Source organism: Zootermopsis nevadensis, unplaced genomic scaffold (genome assembly GCF_977971745.1).
Source record: "Zootermopsis nevadensis isolate Lab colony 2312 unplaced genomic scaffold, Znev_1.0 Znev_ptg000018l, whole genome shotgun sequence".
NCBI lineage: Eukaryota > Metazoa > Arthropoda > Insecta > Blattodea > Termopsidae > Zootermopsis > Zootermopsis nevadensis.
This window is the reverse complement of record NW_028259150.1, coordinates 3,333,542-3,347,763: the sequence shown is the minus strand read 5'-3', so window position 1 is coordinate 3,347,763 and position 14,222 is coordinate 3,333,542. Positions and strand designations below refer to the sequence as shown.

At 37.3% G+C, this 14,222-nt stretch overlaps 1 protein-coding gene across 5 annotated transcripts in view; it reads left to right on the top strand.

Moving 5' to 3' along the window:
- LOC110839945 (uncharacterized) overlaps positions 1–14,222 on the top strand; it is a 197,469-nt gene that overhangs the window by 168,899 nt on the left and 14,348 nt on the right. For 4 of the 5 annotated variants that reach the window (XM_087351129.1, XM_087351133.1, XM_087351130.1 and 1 more), the window contains exon 3: positions 2,354–2,437. In XM_087351129.1, coding sequence (XP_087207255.1) covers positions 2,354–2,437 — 84 coding nt within the window. The remainder of the gene's footprint in view (positions 1–2,353; positions 2,438–14,222) is intronic. The other variant, XM_087351132.1, reaches the window with a different exon arrangement.

Genomic DNA, 14,222 nt, shown 5'->3' with positions numbered 1-14,222 from the left:
TAAACTCTTTTATTGCTACCGATAAGTCCCTTTACATGAACCAAATATTCGACTGACTTCTAAAAGACGTGTTATCGGTTACTTTTGTCACACTTCGCCTAGCAGGCTGGCTCAGCTATGTAATAGCAAGATACCAGGTTACGAAACGGCTAACCTAATAAACTCCTGCCAGATTTACGAGACCGAACCATATCTAAGGCCGTTAATTTATAAGATTTAGTTTCAGGTTTGTCACCGCGGGCCTCCGAGTTCGCTCCAAGATCAGTTCATGTGGGATTTGTGGTGGACGAAGTGGCACTGGGACAGATTTTTCTCCAAGTCCGGTTTTCTGCTGTCAGTATCAATCCGCCGCTCCATATTTACTCATGTATCATATGAGGGATATACAAAGGGTCCGCTGTTTTACAGGGACATGACCGAAACAACTAAAGAAAGAGATGTGTTAACTTCACGGAGAAGAGTCCATATTGAGAAACAGCTGGTCCATGAGTTACTCTCCTCGTCTTTTGTTGAACTCACAACTCCACAAAACCACAATTAGACCGTACCCTGACAGATGATGAATCTAGTCTGTATTGTCATGCCGTATGCACCTACAAATCATTTAAGATCAAATACTAACCTCTCATCCACTCATAGTCTTCAAAATAGTCTCTTCCCTTTAGATTTTCCGACTAAAATATTGTATGCACTTCATATCACCCCCATGTTTGTTACATGCCCAACCCATGCCCTCCTATTTAATTGTAATATTCTATTAATAATAACATCTGGTGAAGAAAATTTCTTTCGTAATAAATGAAATAGACCACAACTGCTTCTGCCAATGGTATTTTTTCGTTTTATCGTACGTATTAAACTCTGTAACAACCACCGTGTCATTAAGTCGCTGTATCAAATTCATGGGCTGTGAAGCGTTGAGTGTGATATGGTAGGCTGATTAAGAAATACGAATTCAGGAAGCTGTAAGAAGACATTGTGGTTACATTCTGCGGTTCTGTCTCATAGATGCCTGGAGGCACTGGATTAAATGGTGAAAAGAATGACTAAGGTAAACTAGGCCTTTGCTTTCCAAGCTTTAATCGAGTTTCTCCAAGATGTCAGCCAGAAGCGGTACAAATTTTCTCACCCGACAACTTATTTTATAATATAATCCACTAAGTTTGTTGAAACATAAGTACTGATCCTGCATTTGAAAATAGCCTGAATCAGTTAGGAAACTGACAATCCTGAACTTACTGTAGACTTTTCCTACTTCGTCTAGGACAGTTATAATCCATTTGCATTTTTAATGATTGCCATGAAAAGAATAATCTGTTTTGAGGGGCTTATAAACTTAGTATTAATATTTGGATTTCATAAAGCAGGGGATTTCTTGATGAGTTAAAATTCAGCATCTCAAAGATGATTCTGAAACAGGGATTGATTTAAATAACATATAAAATGTACTTATTTAAAAAGAGTCTTTTTTTCTAAATATGGCCAGATATAAAACTAGGTTCATAAACAGATTACTCTTGAAGGGGTAAAATGTAATGCGACTGGTCATTCAATGTATCACACGGATTAAAGTTCTAGAATAGAAATTATTGCATAATCTTGTGCATAGAATTTAGAACAATTTTGAGAGTGTGAACTAGATTCATCTGGCTGAGGATAGCGATTGGCAACAGACTCTTGTAAATTTGGTAATGAAGATGTCTGTTCCATAAAATCGTGTAACTTTTTCATTCCTGAGCGTACTGTTAACTTCTCATTCATCAATTTTATGATAATTTCCTAGCTTGTTTCCTTTATCTGATGAACCGGTTTTAAATTGTGAACTACAGTTCAAATTTTATTTTAGTCGTTGTTTTAGGATTTGGGTGTAAATTGAAGTTAATTAGATTAGTCTGAAGAATTGTATGTTCCGAGAAGGTCCTTTGTATAGCATTCTTGGAAAGTTCGTAATTACAGTCAACGGAGGTCGGATAAATGGACGGGTTTCTTGGATATTTTCTGTTCTTAAAAGTACTATACTTTTCCGTTAAGACACGTCATATCAGACGCAACAGTCTAAAATTGTCAGGAATAAAAATACGTCTAATCCAGTTTAAATTTAAACATTCAAGGCGTAGAAGTAACAGAAAAACAGTTGAAAAGAAAACTCTAAGACAGGCAGAACATGAAATTAGGGTATAAAGTTGGCTAAAAATACGATTCGTTGCCCTTTGTTCGTCCTAAAAGTAAAAGTAGTTATAAATTGATCTAGTTTAAACTATACATAGTAAAAATAAACAATAAATTGTTATTAATATATTTCGTATGTTGATAAAATAAATCTAAACTGTGTTGTATTCTGATTGGTCCACAGCAGGCGTGACGTGCTACACGTGTGTGAACGTATCGGACAATTTGGTGTGCAATCGATTTGCAATCGACCGGCCCTGCCCACAAGGTAGGTATCCGGCACAACACATCCAGTAGCTCTTTGCGGGTGTGCAAACCACGCTGTTAAGTCGATGATAAGTTAATATTTCCAGTAGTGATAAAAAATGTGTATCCTGTCTTCTGTACTATAACGTTTTATCACCTCCCAGTTTTCACATTTCCCACGTATCTGGTCTGGTTCCTAGGCGACCATAAGCCAATATTATTTTTCATACCAAAATCTTTTCCTTTCGTGGTTATTGTGTCTTTCTTTCCGCGTGACTTCAGTGCGTCCATAACCGAGTTTTACAAATAAAAATGAGACCTATGTTCGTCCCTCGACGGCAGTAATACAACTCTGGTCAACAGAAATATAATATTTTTATAAGACTGTCATAATAAGCACTATAATTATTTAAATAAGTTTTAAAAGAAACTCAGGGTTAATATCAGGATTTTCCTAGGGGGTGTTTGTATGTACAGAGCTAACTGGAATTTTTCCAATGGTATAAATTACGTCGTGAACCTACTGACAAGCAATGGTAGCTTAAGTAGGCCGCGACATCCTCTTCAGGCACTCCTCTAAATTTACAATTCGTAATCTTAGTGGCGTATCTTACTTGGCGCTATATAACAGAAATAGTTAATCCGAAGGCACAAAGAAGCGAACAGACCAACAATGAGCTGTTTGTTTCCTTCAACCTCTGATATCACCATCAGAATAGTAAATATATACATCACCGTGATACAGAATGACGTTCATCACAACAATTATTTAAATATTCGATATTATTCTAATTTTTACAAAAAGGGAAATCGATTCCCCTCATATGTGTAACCCATGTGACGTGCATCCGTGCAGTGGATTTCAACTCCACTTTTCAATTTTAACACAAATAAAAAAAACTTTCCAATCCTGCACGTTCAATGGAATGCTGTTAGTCTGAGAATTTAACATGTGTGTACAGTAAAGCATGGAACTTTCATGTAGATTATTTAAAGTTTAATTTAAGTCCAATAAGTTGTTTAAAAAGAGTTTTTTTCAGTTTTGCTGTGACAAAGCTGAAACGTTCACAGGATGAAATTACAATAAATACCTTCGAATTCCATAAAAACAACGAGGCAATTGAAAACAAAAAATAACACAATATCGACTCCATTTCAATGGCTATTACAGCACCAACATCTAAAAACCATTCTAAAGGGTTTTGACGACGGTAGTTTACACCACGACATTTCGGAGGCCGGTTCTGTCTCCGTCTTCAGGTGAGAGGTACCTACTCTGTTGGGTCCCTTAGGTCTAGTCTCTGTCACTGGATAATATAAATCGTGCAATTATTTCAACTTATCCACCCAAGTACGGGTTCTGTCAGTAGATTATAATACTTAAATGACAAAATAAAAATTATAAGACCGCTCATACAGCTCTGTTAGCGACCAATTCTGAAACCGCAAAAAAATTGACATCAAATCATCGTGGTTTTAAAGAACGGACGATGGAAAAGTCCTGACAATGAATAATTTTAAATCTAAAAACCACTTTACCTCCGAAACCACTTCTTGTTTACACGGATTAAAGAGCGCGTCTCTCTGAACCAGTATTGCGGAACTGGTGTGCAGTAACATGTTGAATTTACGTTAATTTCTGCAAGTTTAATAATGTAACACAAAGTCTGACAATAGCGGTGTTAATTTGTTTACCATTGTTTCGTCATAATGCTGGGTTACCGCGTTATTTTGTCGTCAGGTTCTCTTTTCCGCCTCGATAATCTCCACATTTTGTTCAAATTTCTAGGAATCTTGCTTTCTCAGAATAACCATTTAAATCGTCCCTGTTATAAACTTCTCGTTCCTAAACTGTTAGCCATTCATACTTTTCTGCGAACTTAAATACACATTAAGGATATTATAAAAGCATATTATATAAAGTAAAATAAAATAAGTACAGTTTATGAAAACATATATTGTATACACAACTTTATAACACACAGCTGGTGCGCATCAAACTATATTTTAGTGCGACATTAAATTAAAATTCTGAGAAACAGTGCCCAAAATAATTAACGGAAAACTCTTTCATAATTTCGTTTAGAATTCAAGCATTCTTCCAGCAACTTAACTCCAGTAGTCACTTTCCTAAGCCGTCAATTGCCCACAGACTGTCTATATGTTACATTAAAAAGGTTTTATACTTGTCATTCTCTTGAGTTACGTCGCCATTGCAAATGGGCTGTCGTATTTATAGAGCAGCGTTTACAAGCAGTGATAATTTGTCTGATAAGTTATTCATTTCATGTGGCATTCAAAATAAAGGCACAACTATACAGAATTATTAAAAATTCCTCGTGCAACTGTAAGAACACACAAATATTTCTCAAGACTAACTTAATTGCTGTTATAACACGGCACAATTGGTTCAAGGAAGGTAGTGCTTAAGGTTATAAAGTCACGTCATACAGTAAAGCTCGCCAAATAGGATGTGATTTTACATAGTGACTTTTTCATCACTGCATAAACCAGTGGTTTCCTAACTTTTTCGCCTTTGATACCTTTTAGCCAGAAACCAGTTTCTAATGTTGGACACAAGAAATGGTGCTATATCCAGAGTACATAAACAGCAGTGTATTCCAAACTGAAATCCTCATATTTTCCAGATACGTTCTTTGTATGTGATATCACATCTATCGCTAGACTAAACTAAAAAAAAAATTAATTCAAATGTCAATTTTTTTTGCAGCATTTGGGGATTACTCAGAGAAAATACTATGCGTTTTTTTGTGAGTATAAACAATGTCCTGCGCGACATTAAGAATGTAGGCTCTTACTGTCCTTGTACCAACAGCGGAATGACACAGGACACCCTAATACATTATACGTCACAATTAAGATGCCGGACTAGGGAAGGGAGACGTTTCGATACAGATCTTTCTAATTTTGTCAACCTCAGAAGGCAGATTTGCTTCTAGTTGAGGTATGGGAATATATGAACGCATGTGTGCAATTTACAACACTCGCACGCAGTCTGAAGCTCCTGAAATACTGCAGCCTCACCAACAAGCCATCTTCTTTTCGGAATTTATACTCTGAATTTAGTTCTACAAGTTCTAAACAATTTGACTTTCTTTACTTCCAAGCACAGCGTGTAAACTTTACAAAACCTACGTTAGGCATTCAGCAATATACACCTCGTATTACCACAATAACAGTAAAACATTTCATACAGTCTTTTGGAGCTTACTGGACTGACCATCAGGAAAACTAAAAACAACCAGAAAGTGCATTATGTTAAGCGAGCAGGAAAATGGCACAAAGATGGCTGTCTTCTGGGTTGTAATACCGTGTAGTCTGGTAAAAATTTACCGAAGTATCAGAGGTCGTTTATTTAACTACTAAATTATTTACGAATTACTGACGAGAATAAGTATATGAAGAATTATGAACTCTTCGAATTAAAAGTAATGACATCATTAGGTAATGAATATAGTTCCTACTTGTTTATAAGTTATTTTAACGATAGTTACAAATGTTCACGTTGTTATTAATTCTCTTCCTTCCCTTGGCTAATTCTGGATAACGCTCCGAGAATTGTGGATCGATGTGATTGATCCTTTCCCGCTGAATGATGATGAAAAGTGGCGGATATAAACATCATGATCGAAGCAGAAGAAGCAGACGCCAAATGTGAAGCATCAGGACTGACAGAAAAAGTAAGTAATGACTTACAGCGCAGAAATGTGTTCAACTGAACAGGATGCAGCACCAGATTAGATTGCTCCTCTTAGGTTCCACACCCAACACAATTTGTTTGCACCACTCTAAGAAAAGAGTCCTCAGAGCGAGAGAGAAAGCTCTGTGTCTAGAACCGATGCGCCGGATGAAGTCATCGCTTGGAACTACACATTTCTCCCCAGGGCAACGGAACTCTGCCTAAGAGGTCTCATGTTAGAACACGTAATAAGACAACTTCTATTTTTCAACGCTTTTTATGCCCACAATCACAAAACAAAGGACACCTTACTGCAAGGTAGTGTCTGCCGGCTTCTATATCACCACTCTCATGGGAAAGCTTATTCGAAGTTGTCCGCCACTTCCATTCTTCTGTAAACTTTGTTCGAGTTTTATTCAATTTACAGTAGAATTCCCTTCAACTTGGAGATCAAAAATTCAAAACTGTTATTGTTGGAAAATCACTAAGGAAGAGACAACCTGGGAGATCATTACGTAAATTGGAGAATAGTGTTACATAGGATACTACAAAAATAGGGTGTGACGATGCGGATTGGATTCAACTGGCTCGAGTTATAATTTAATTGCGAGCTTTTGTGAACACAGCTAAGTAATTATGGACTTTAAAAGTGAGGCTCTATTGAGAAAGGGGTATTCAATTATGAAATCTTTCGTCCTATTTCAAGAAATGCGTAGACAATCACGACGATTATGCAGAAAAACAACGTGAGTGTAAACTACATGATAATTTTGACAAAATGTCTTTACGTTTTACCCATTTTCCTGCCTTCTACGCACAGTCTAATTAAATGCATAAATATTTGCCGACGACAAGCCAATAGGACACAATGACCACGAATTACGCAGGAGGGGTCATTTATATGGAACGATAAATTCAGTAAATACTAACAATGTGGCAGCACAAGGCGGCTGACCACACACTGACAAAGGGGGCGGACCAATGCAGGGCACTGAAGCTAAGCAAGTTTAACAAGCCCCAATGACAAATGCCTCTCTCGCGCAACCCGTTATCATCAACACCAGACTCAACGTTTAGATCCTGGACATGGTCAATCTCCATTTATCAGCTGATTTTGTATCTTCGATCTACGAACAACAAGCGACCGTCTCTCTCTGCAACATTTGTAATGTTTAATTTAAAAAAATCCATCAAATATTTCAAACGTTTAAATAAACATCTCCGTTCTCCATTTCTGTCATTGTTTGAATACTGGATCTGTCACAGCAGAGACTCCGAAAGGGCGGTCCACAGGTTACCAGTGGTCCGTGAGCTTTATTCACGTGGTTCGCGGAACCATAGCTACAAAAAATTATTAAACAAAATAAAGTTACAATAAAAAAGCAGCGATAAGGCCTACAGCTGTAGTTTTTGAAAATATAAAAACTGTGGAAATTACAAATGGAGAAGGCCGAAGAAAGATGTGAGGTTCTCACGACGGTAAATATGTCGATGATGGTGTTCTGCGTCTTGTAAGCGGTTAGGTTAGATCGGCAACGTTCAGAAGAAATGCATTGCCTCCATATTCAGATAGCGACACGATCCTCCGAAACGTTGGTAACCACCTACAAGACCACACGGCGTCACAACCCACAAGACCACCATCGAGGACTGTAATAAATTAACTGAGATCAGATCCTGTAAGACAGTAATTTCCTAACTTTCACTTCGGACCTCCTGAAAATTTGTGTGATTCTTACCGAACTACTTAACAATTTTTGAGGCTGCTGTTTAACCATTGCAATGCGCTGTATAATATCTGGTACATACGGGAATAAATAGTTGATGCTGTACTTTGTTATACAAGAATCTTGGCACTTGTTCGTTTCAAGCAGCGAGAAAAAGGAAAGCGCAAAGAGGAGGGAGGAAAGAAAATACAAAGGTCCGAATGGCTGCCTCGTACTCTTCATCACAATTTTGCCCACTAAAGAGCAGGAATCAGAGTACAGCAATTTTTGAACTGAAAAGAAGTGTTTACGACATTTCTTTCCGTGGCGTCCAATAAATTAGTGTATTGTAATTGCCTGATATACGATGTTTCGCCATTAATTAAACAATGATAGTCAAATTTATTTAACATAGCTGCTGAGTTTATTATTATTATTATTTAGTGTTCTGTCTTACGACAGGTCCATTGCTCTACCGCACATTTATTTTATATATATATATATATATATATATATATATATATAACTTCAATTTTCAATAGCTTTGAAACTGCAGAAACCACATTAAAATTTCAAGTGATCATATATTCAATTTTAAAACGCTAGAAATTTTGTTATGTACATACATTTAACCCCCACATATAACTTAACTTAATGCTTCATCATATATAACTTGCGTGCAATTTTAAATTGCACCGACATAACATATAAAAGTGAGATACGGCCAGCAACATATTACAGGCGCATGTATAAGAGTAATCCACTGTGCAAACCGAGAGAATACGTGGAATTACAAAGCCAGCGTGTCTCCTCGTTTAAGTTAGGCCTGAGTTTAATGGTAAAGCTTGCAAACCATCTGGTTCATTCAATGTGACGATGCTCGTCTCTGACCTCTTAAGTGCCCACCGCTTAACCCGCAACGCCATTTACAACTGGGGTTCGGTTAATTAAAAGAGGACCTCAAATGGTTGTTGTTAAACTTATTCCGTTGTGGAATGGAAACGCAAAGGGGAAGCTAGCGTAACGTGGCTAAAACATCAAGAGCGTTACGTCATTGTCAGTTAATGGTGGAGATACGTAGTTCTTTGCAACGAGCGAAATGTCCTTTGTATTCAGATGGAAATCTCAGTGATGCATTTCAGCAATACCTTCAAAGATGTTGCCTCTTGCGATTCAGAAGATAGTACATGTTTTTTTAATGTTGGCTCAAACACTTTGTTGATAACATTACGTACGAACTCAGTAACTTTCTTTGGTTTCTCTCAAACTATTTCTAGGTAAAACTGTTACGAAAATATTTCCATTGCCATGAGCCTGATATTATCGATTGATTAATTTCTTTTAAATACGTTTAGGAAGTGGAAGGAGAAATCTCGTCAACAGAGAAAAGTGAGACCTTCGAGACTTTGGGAGGGGCATGATTCAGTAACTTATGTGCCAGGAGAAAATTAAGCAAAGGAAATTCTAAGATCTGGAACAGCGTACACCCGTACAAAAACCTGGAAACCGAACAAGCGTAAATAGGGCTACTGCTGTAAGAACACAGATCTATTATCTCTGGATTCGTTTCTCAATTACTGAAATTTGAGGTGTAATGTATTATATTATTCCTCATGATATTTTTCCAATAATGCCATCAGAAAAAGAGTTCCTTGGGTTAACCAGATCTACTTATGTAGACAACAATTTTATGAATATAAGGACTTTTGTTGGAGATAATGACAAAATTATGTATAAACCACTTATCTGTTATATAAATTAACTTATAATAGAACAAAATCGAATTATGAATATATTTCGGATCAAAATGTTTGTTATGGCGTATAATAAATTAACACAACTTGACACTTTAATATATAGATGCGATAATCTGATTAAAATAAATTTAATGCTGTTCCTTTGTGTATTCTAAAAAGTTCCCATTCTAGTTAAAGAGAGTTTAGCATTCAAGGCAAGGACTAGGAAGGAGGCAGCGGTGACTTATCGCGATATTATTTAGCATTTGCCGGGAGAGAATGAGTCAAGGCACGAAATCCTTAGATAACCGATAGAGGTTCAGCCCGGAATCTTCCAGTTACAGACGTCGAGTGTTAACGCTAGCTTATCTCCTCCGTTCTGCTTTATAGAGTATCTCAGTATCTGATACAAAAGATACGACAACATTTTCAGGAGCAAGTAACAATCGATTTTCTGCATACTTGTATGTTAATTTCATATCTGTCATACTTTATGACTTTTAGTGTGTTCTAATAACACTGATGCATAGAAATGCAAAAATCTGTTTGTCTATAGAATCAGATATTGCTGTCAATTAACAATTCCGACTCGAAAGAAAGACTGGTCACTTGCTTTGACAATACAAGAAATCAGTAGAATATGCTACGTAAGACTTCCGGTTCCTATTGAATAAAGCCGGTGTTCCGGAACCGTCGAATAACAGACCCACTCCACGTCTGATAGGTCTACTCAAAATATATTTAACTTTGGCTATGTAAAGAGTCCTCGGGCCTCCGGAGTGGTTCTGTGTGGAAATTAGTTCAATGCCTGTAACAATGTTTCTAGTACAATGCAGAATTTAATCGATTTTAGAACTGTACAATTTAAATTTGGCCTTGGTTGTAATAATTAAAATACGTTTACTTAAAAGGGTTAAGTGAACAGGTATAAATTAATTCTAGTTTGTAACCAGGTACAACTATATACACATTCTCGTCCGACTTATATAAAGACAGAAGGTAAAATACAAAAGGCCGCCCTTCTGCCGAAACTGCACAGTATTAAGAAAATGTTATAGCGAGTTATTAGATAAATGATAGATGAATTCTTAAACTTCATTGATAGTTGTTGGATATGTGTGTTTAACTTAACGCTGCGACCGCCTAATAGCCATTCAATAAACCGTTTTGTGTGACTCAGGCGGTCTGGACGTGGTGGTGACAACTGCGGTCCTTGCCAGGAATCGAAACAGGGTCAGTCAGGTTGTATCTAGTTACTTAACTATCCTGGCTTCCAATATGAAGAAGCATCCACTAATTAATGCACTTTCGTATGGATAAGCGTGTGTCCCTGAGCTCGCGCGTGTCAGTTTCGGTACTTGGAGGATAATTCCGACGATGGCCCGCGTTGCAGAAACGGCGAGCGAAGAGGAAAATGGCTGCATTTAAGCGTTTGGCGGTAAGGTTTTCGTCAGGGGTCAGAGCTGCTGGCACCACGGTGTGGTATTCTGTCAAATTGAGATTCAGTAAAGACCAGGCCGTTACGGATCGTTGCATCAGGTATTTTCGTTCCTGAATTACGATTTCGCTTTTAGAATTCTGATCAGGGCATGGCTGTCGATTCTTGACATGCTCTAACATCCTACACACCGTCAATCGCTAGGGTAGCGAAGTAAAATCCCACTGAGACCGCTTTTATCGGCGTTGTTTAAACTGTGGTCTGCGAGGCCGCTGACTATCCGATCCATAATTTATGCCGGCAAGGGTTTAGGAACCTGTTGTTGAGTTCCTATTAACGTGGAGACGAAACTGCGTTAAAAATACCCGATTCTTGGAATGCAATTTTAATTATTTCATACGCCCTTGTGTATAACTCTTAGCTAATTGCGTATGTTTAATGCCTGATTATTGTAATACCTCTCCAATTCTGATACTATACACAAACGGTAAATTTGTATTGTAAACAGAACAAATAATAATTACAAAGTAATGTGCAAAAAAACTATTTATTTTAAAATTTGATGTTCTCACGGCGGTGAAAATGAACATAGTAGGCTAAAGCGTGTACCTGATACATTTTACCATTAAAGCCTGCTGACATCCGTATTTTGTAATATGAAAGAGAATAAGGGAAGAACACAGACTGAAGGTGTTTAAGCACGGACAGCAAAAATAAGAATTTGGGTCAAACATCGGAAGTAAGAGGAAATTGAGAAAAATACGCAATGATAAGTTTCATTGTTCACTTTCTATCCAACATTATTAGTGCGATTAATCAAGCAGACTGTCCGGGCGCATAGCACGAATTGGGGATTTAAGTGCATACGCCATTTCAGTTGGTAACACTAAATACAGAATTTGCTGTGGACGGTTGTATTAAAAAGGGTGTTAGAGAAATAGCGTATTAGATTCTGCACTGGATTCAACTGGTGAGGATAAAGTCTAATGCGGCTTTTGTAAACATCGCGCTGAATAAAAGCCGGGATTTTATTGACTGGCTGAGTAAAGATTAAGTTTTCAACGAAGACCACGTATCATGAAGTATTTGGCTGCTTGGTTAGTGCTCTATTCACGGCTATTTATTACAGTTTCTATAACAGAGTCTGAATGTTTTGGGTGCAGTAGCTTCTGTATTGTGTTAGACTTGGATGAAGGGCCAGCTTACTGATGAAGAAAACAAAGAACTACACACACAGATACAAAAAGTAATTTCGAATCCCGCCCACGCTTTAAACTATGTTAGGGACTATGTAGAAGACGTTTCCTGCAGTTTACAAAGTATTCATTCAGGATATACAAAACAAGGATATGATATCGTATGGATGTCACAAACTTGTGTACCATCAGCAAGTGCATATCAATCAAATGATGCCACTGATTCGTCTAAGTAACTTTTTCTTCCACATGTTATTTTATGACGCTTATCAACTGCAGAGTGTCTGGTTGAAAAGAAATGACTGGCTTACCGAAAACCGTGTTTTTTAAAGTCATATCACAATTACAGTTTTGTCTGTCTATGTAACACACGGCGTAATTGGTTCTTAGGTTATTTAATGACACTGTTCAAACTTCAAAAGTTATACTACCTTTTATAAGCTGTGAAGGTAATTATGAATGGTGAGTAAACAGGGATTTCTAAAAATGTGATCGTGATATGTTTAAGGCATTGACTCGACATTAATCCGAAGAGAATCTAATAACCTCTAGGCCTCTAAGCATCAGCTAAGACAGTCGGTACCCAGCCATTATTAGAAGTGGAGACCTATCAGTTGTATCCCATAGTCCAGTAACCTAAAAATTTGGTGTTTTAAGAATTCCGGATTATAACCCGCCCGCCGATACTTACAGGTCCATAAAATATCATAAAAATAACAATCATCAGTATAATGCCAACCAACCGTCTGAAGATATTAGTACTGTCAACTCCAAAAATATCGTGTTTCAGAAATACCTGTCACACAATGCGCAGAGTAACATAACTGCTTTGTACTGTCGTATGATCTCAAATGTCACATATAACAGCAACGTTTTATTTCTTGGGGCCGGACATCACAATTTTATTAACTGTCATCTCACACTTGTATTGCATTGCCTCTTAATGTACTCCTGTCCATAAACCAGGCATGTCTCGTCTTTCGTCACATGCCCATTAAATTTGATGCAAAATATAAAATCGTTGAATTAAACCAATCAATCAACAATTATTAACTTTGCTGTCACTTTTCCTCGGTTTTAGTCTCATCAAAAACTTCATCAAAACTAATCGTATTATCCTCCGTTATCACCTCGTGTTACGTGTTTTGTGCAGCGAAAAGTAGCCTCGTAACAACCACGATGTTTCGTACATGAAAACAACTCAGAATTACTGTACTACAGCTAAATTTATTCGTTAATGTCAGTAACACTGACACTGTGACATCACAATAATCGGATAATTAAAAAGATTTCTCTCTTCTGGGTTGTTGCGCTGATCGTCCTGATGACGGAGGCAGTATGACCTCTGAAACGTTGGTAAACATCGACCAGACTACACAGCGCAACAACCCAGAAGACAGAAATCTTCATACTAAGAATCGTCCTGATGACGGTGACAGTATGATCTCCGAAACGTTGGTTAACATCGACCAGACTACACGGCGCAACAACCCAGAAGACAGAAATCTTCATACTCACCGCTGTGAAAACCTCAAATCATATAATTAAGTCTCAAATAATTCATGACAATCTTCACAAAAGAATGTAATGCCATATGCTTTTGTTTACATGTTGTAATATAAGTAAAACATTATTCTTAGAAGACTGGAGTCTAATCCCAAATATCAAACTACCAGTGGCTCATTCAAATTTTCACATTAAAGATTAAACAAAAATACTGTGCGGAATTTATAACGCGTTACTTTCATTCAGACTTCAATCAACATGGTGATACTAAAAATAATTGATTCAATCCGCAGGATATTCCTTGAAAATATAATTGTTAAATCAATCAGTCAAGTGTTTCATTAATTTTATGGGCCCCGAAAGTTCACTGCTACGTTTACATTTTATTTTCTCCATCGTCTCATAAACTATAGTTCGGCAGTCGATGAACTCTTCAAGGACTGTGTCTGAACATCGTATAATTTCCCACTGCGGCGGCATTTATCGGCCAGCTCGTTCGCGCGATCTGTCGGCCTGTAATTTATT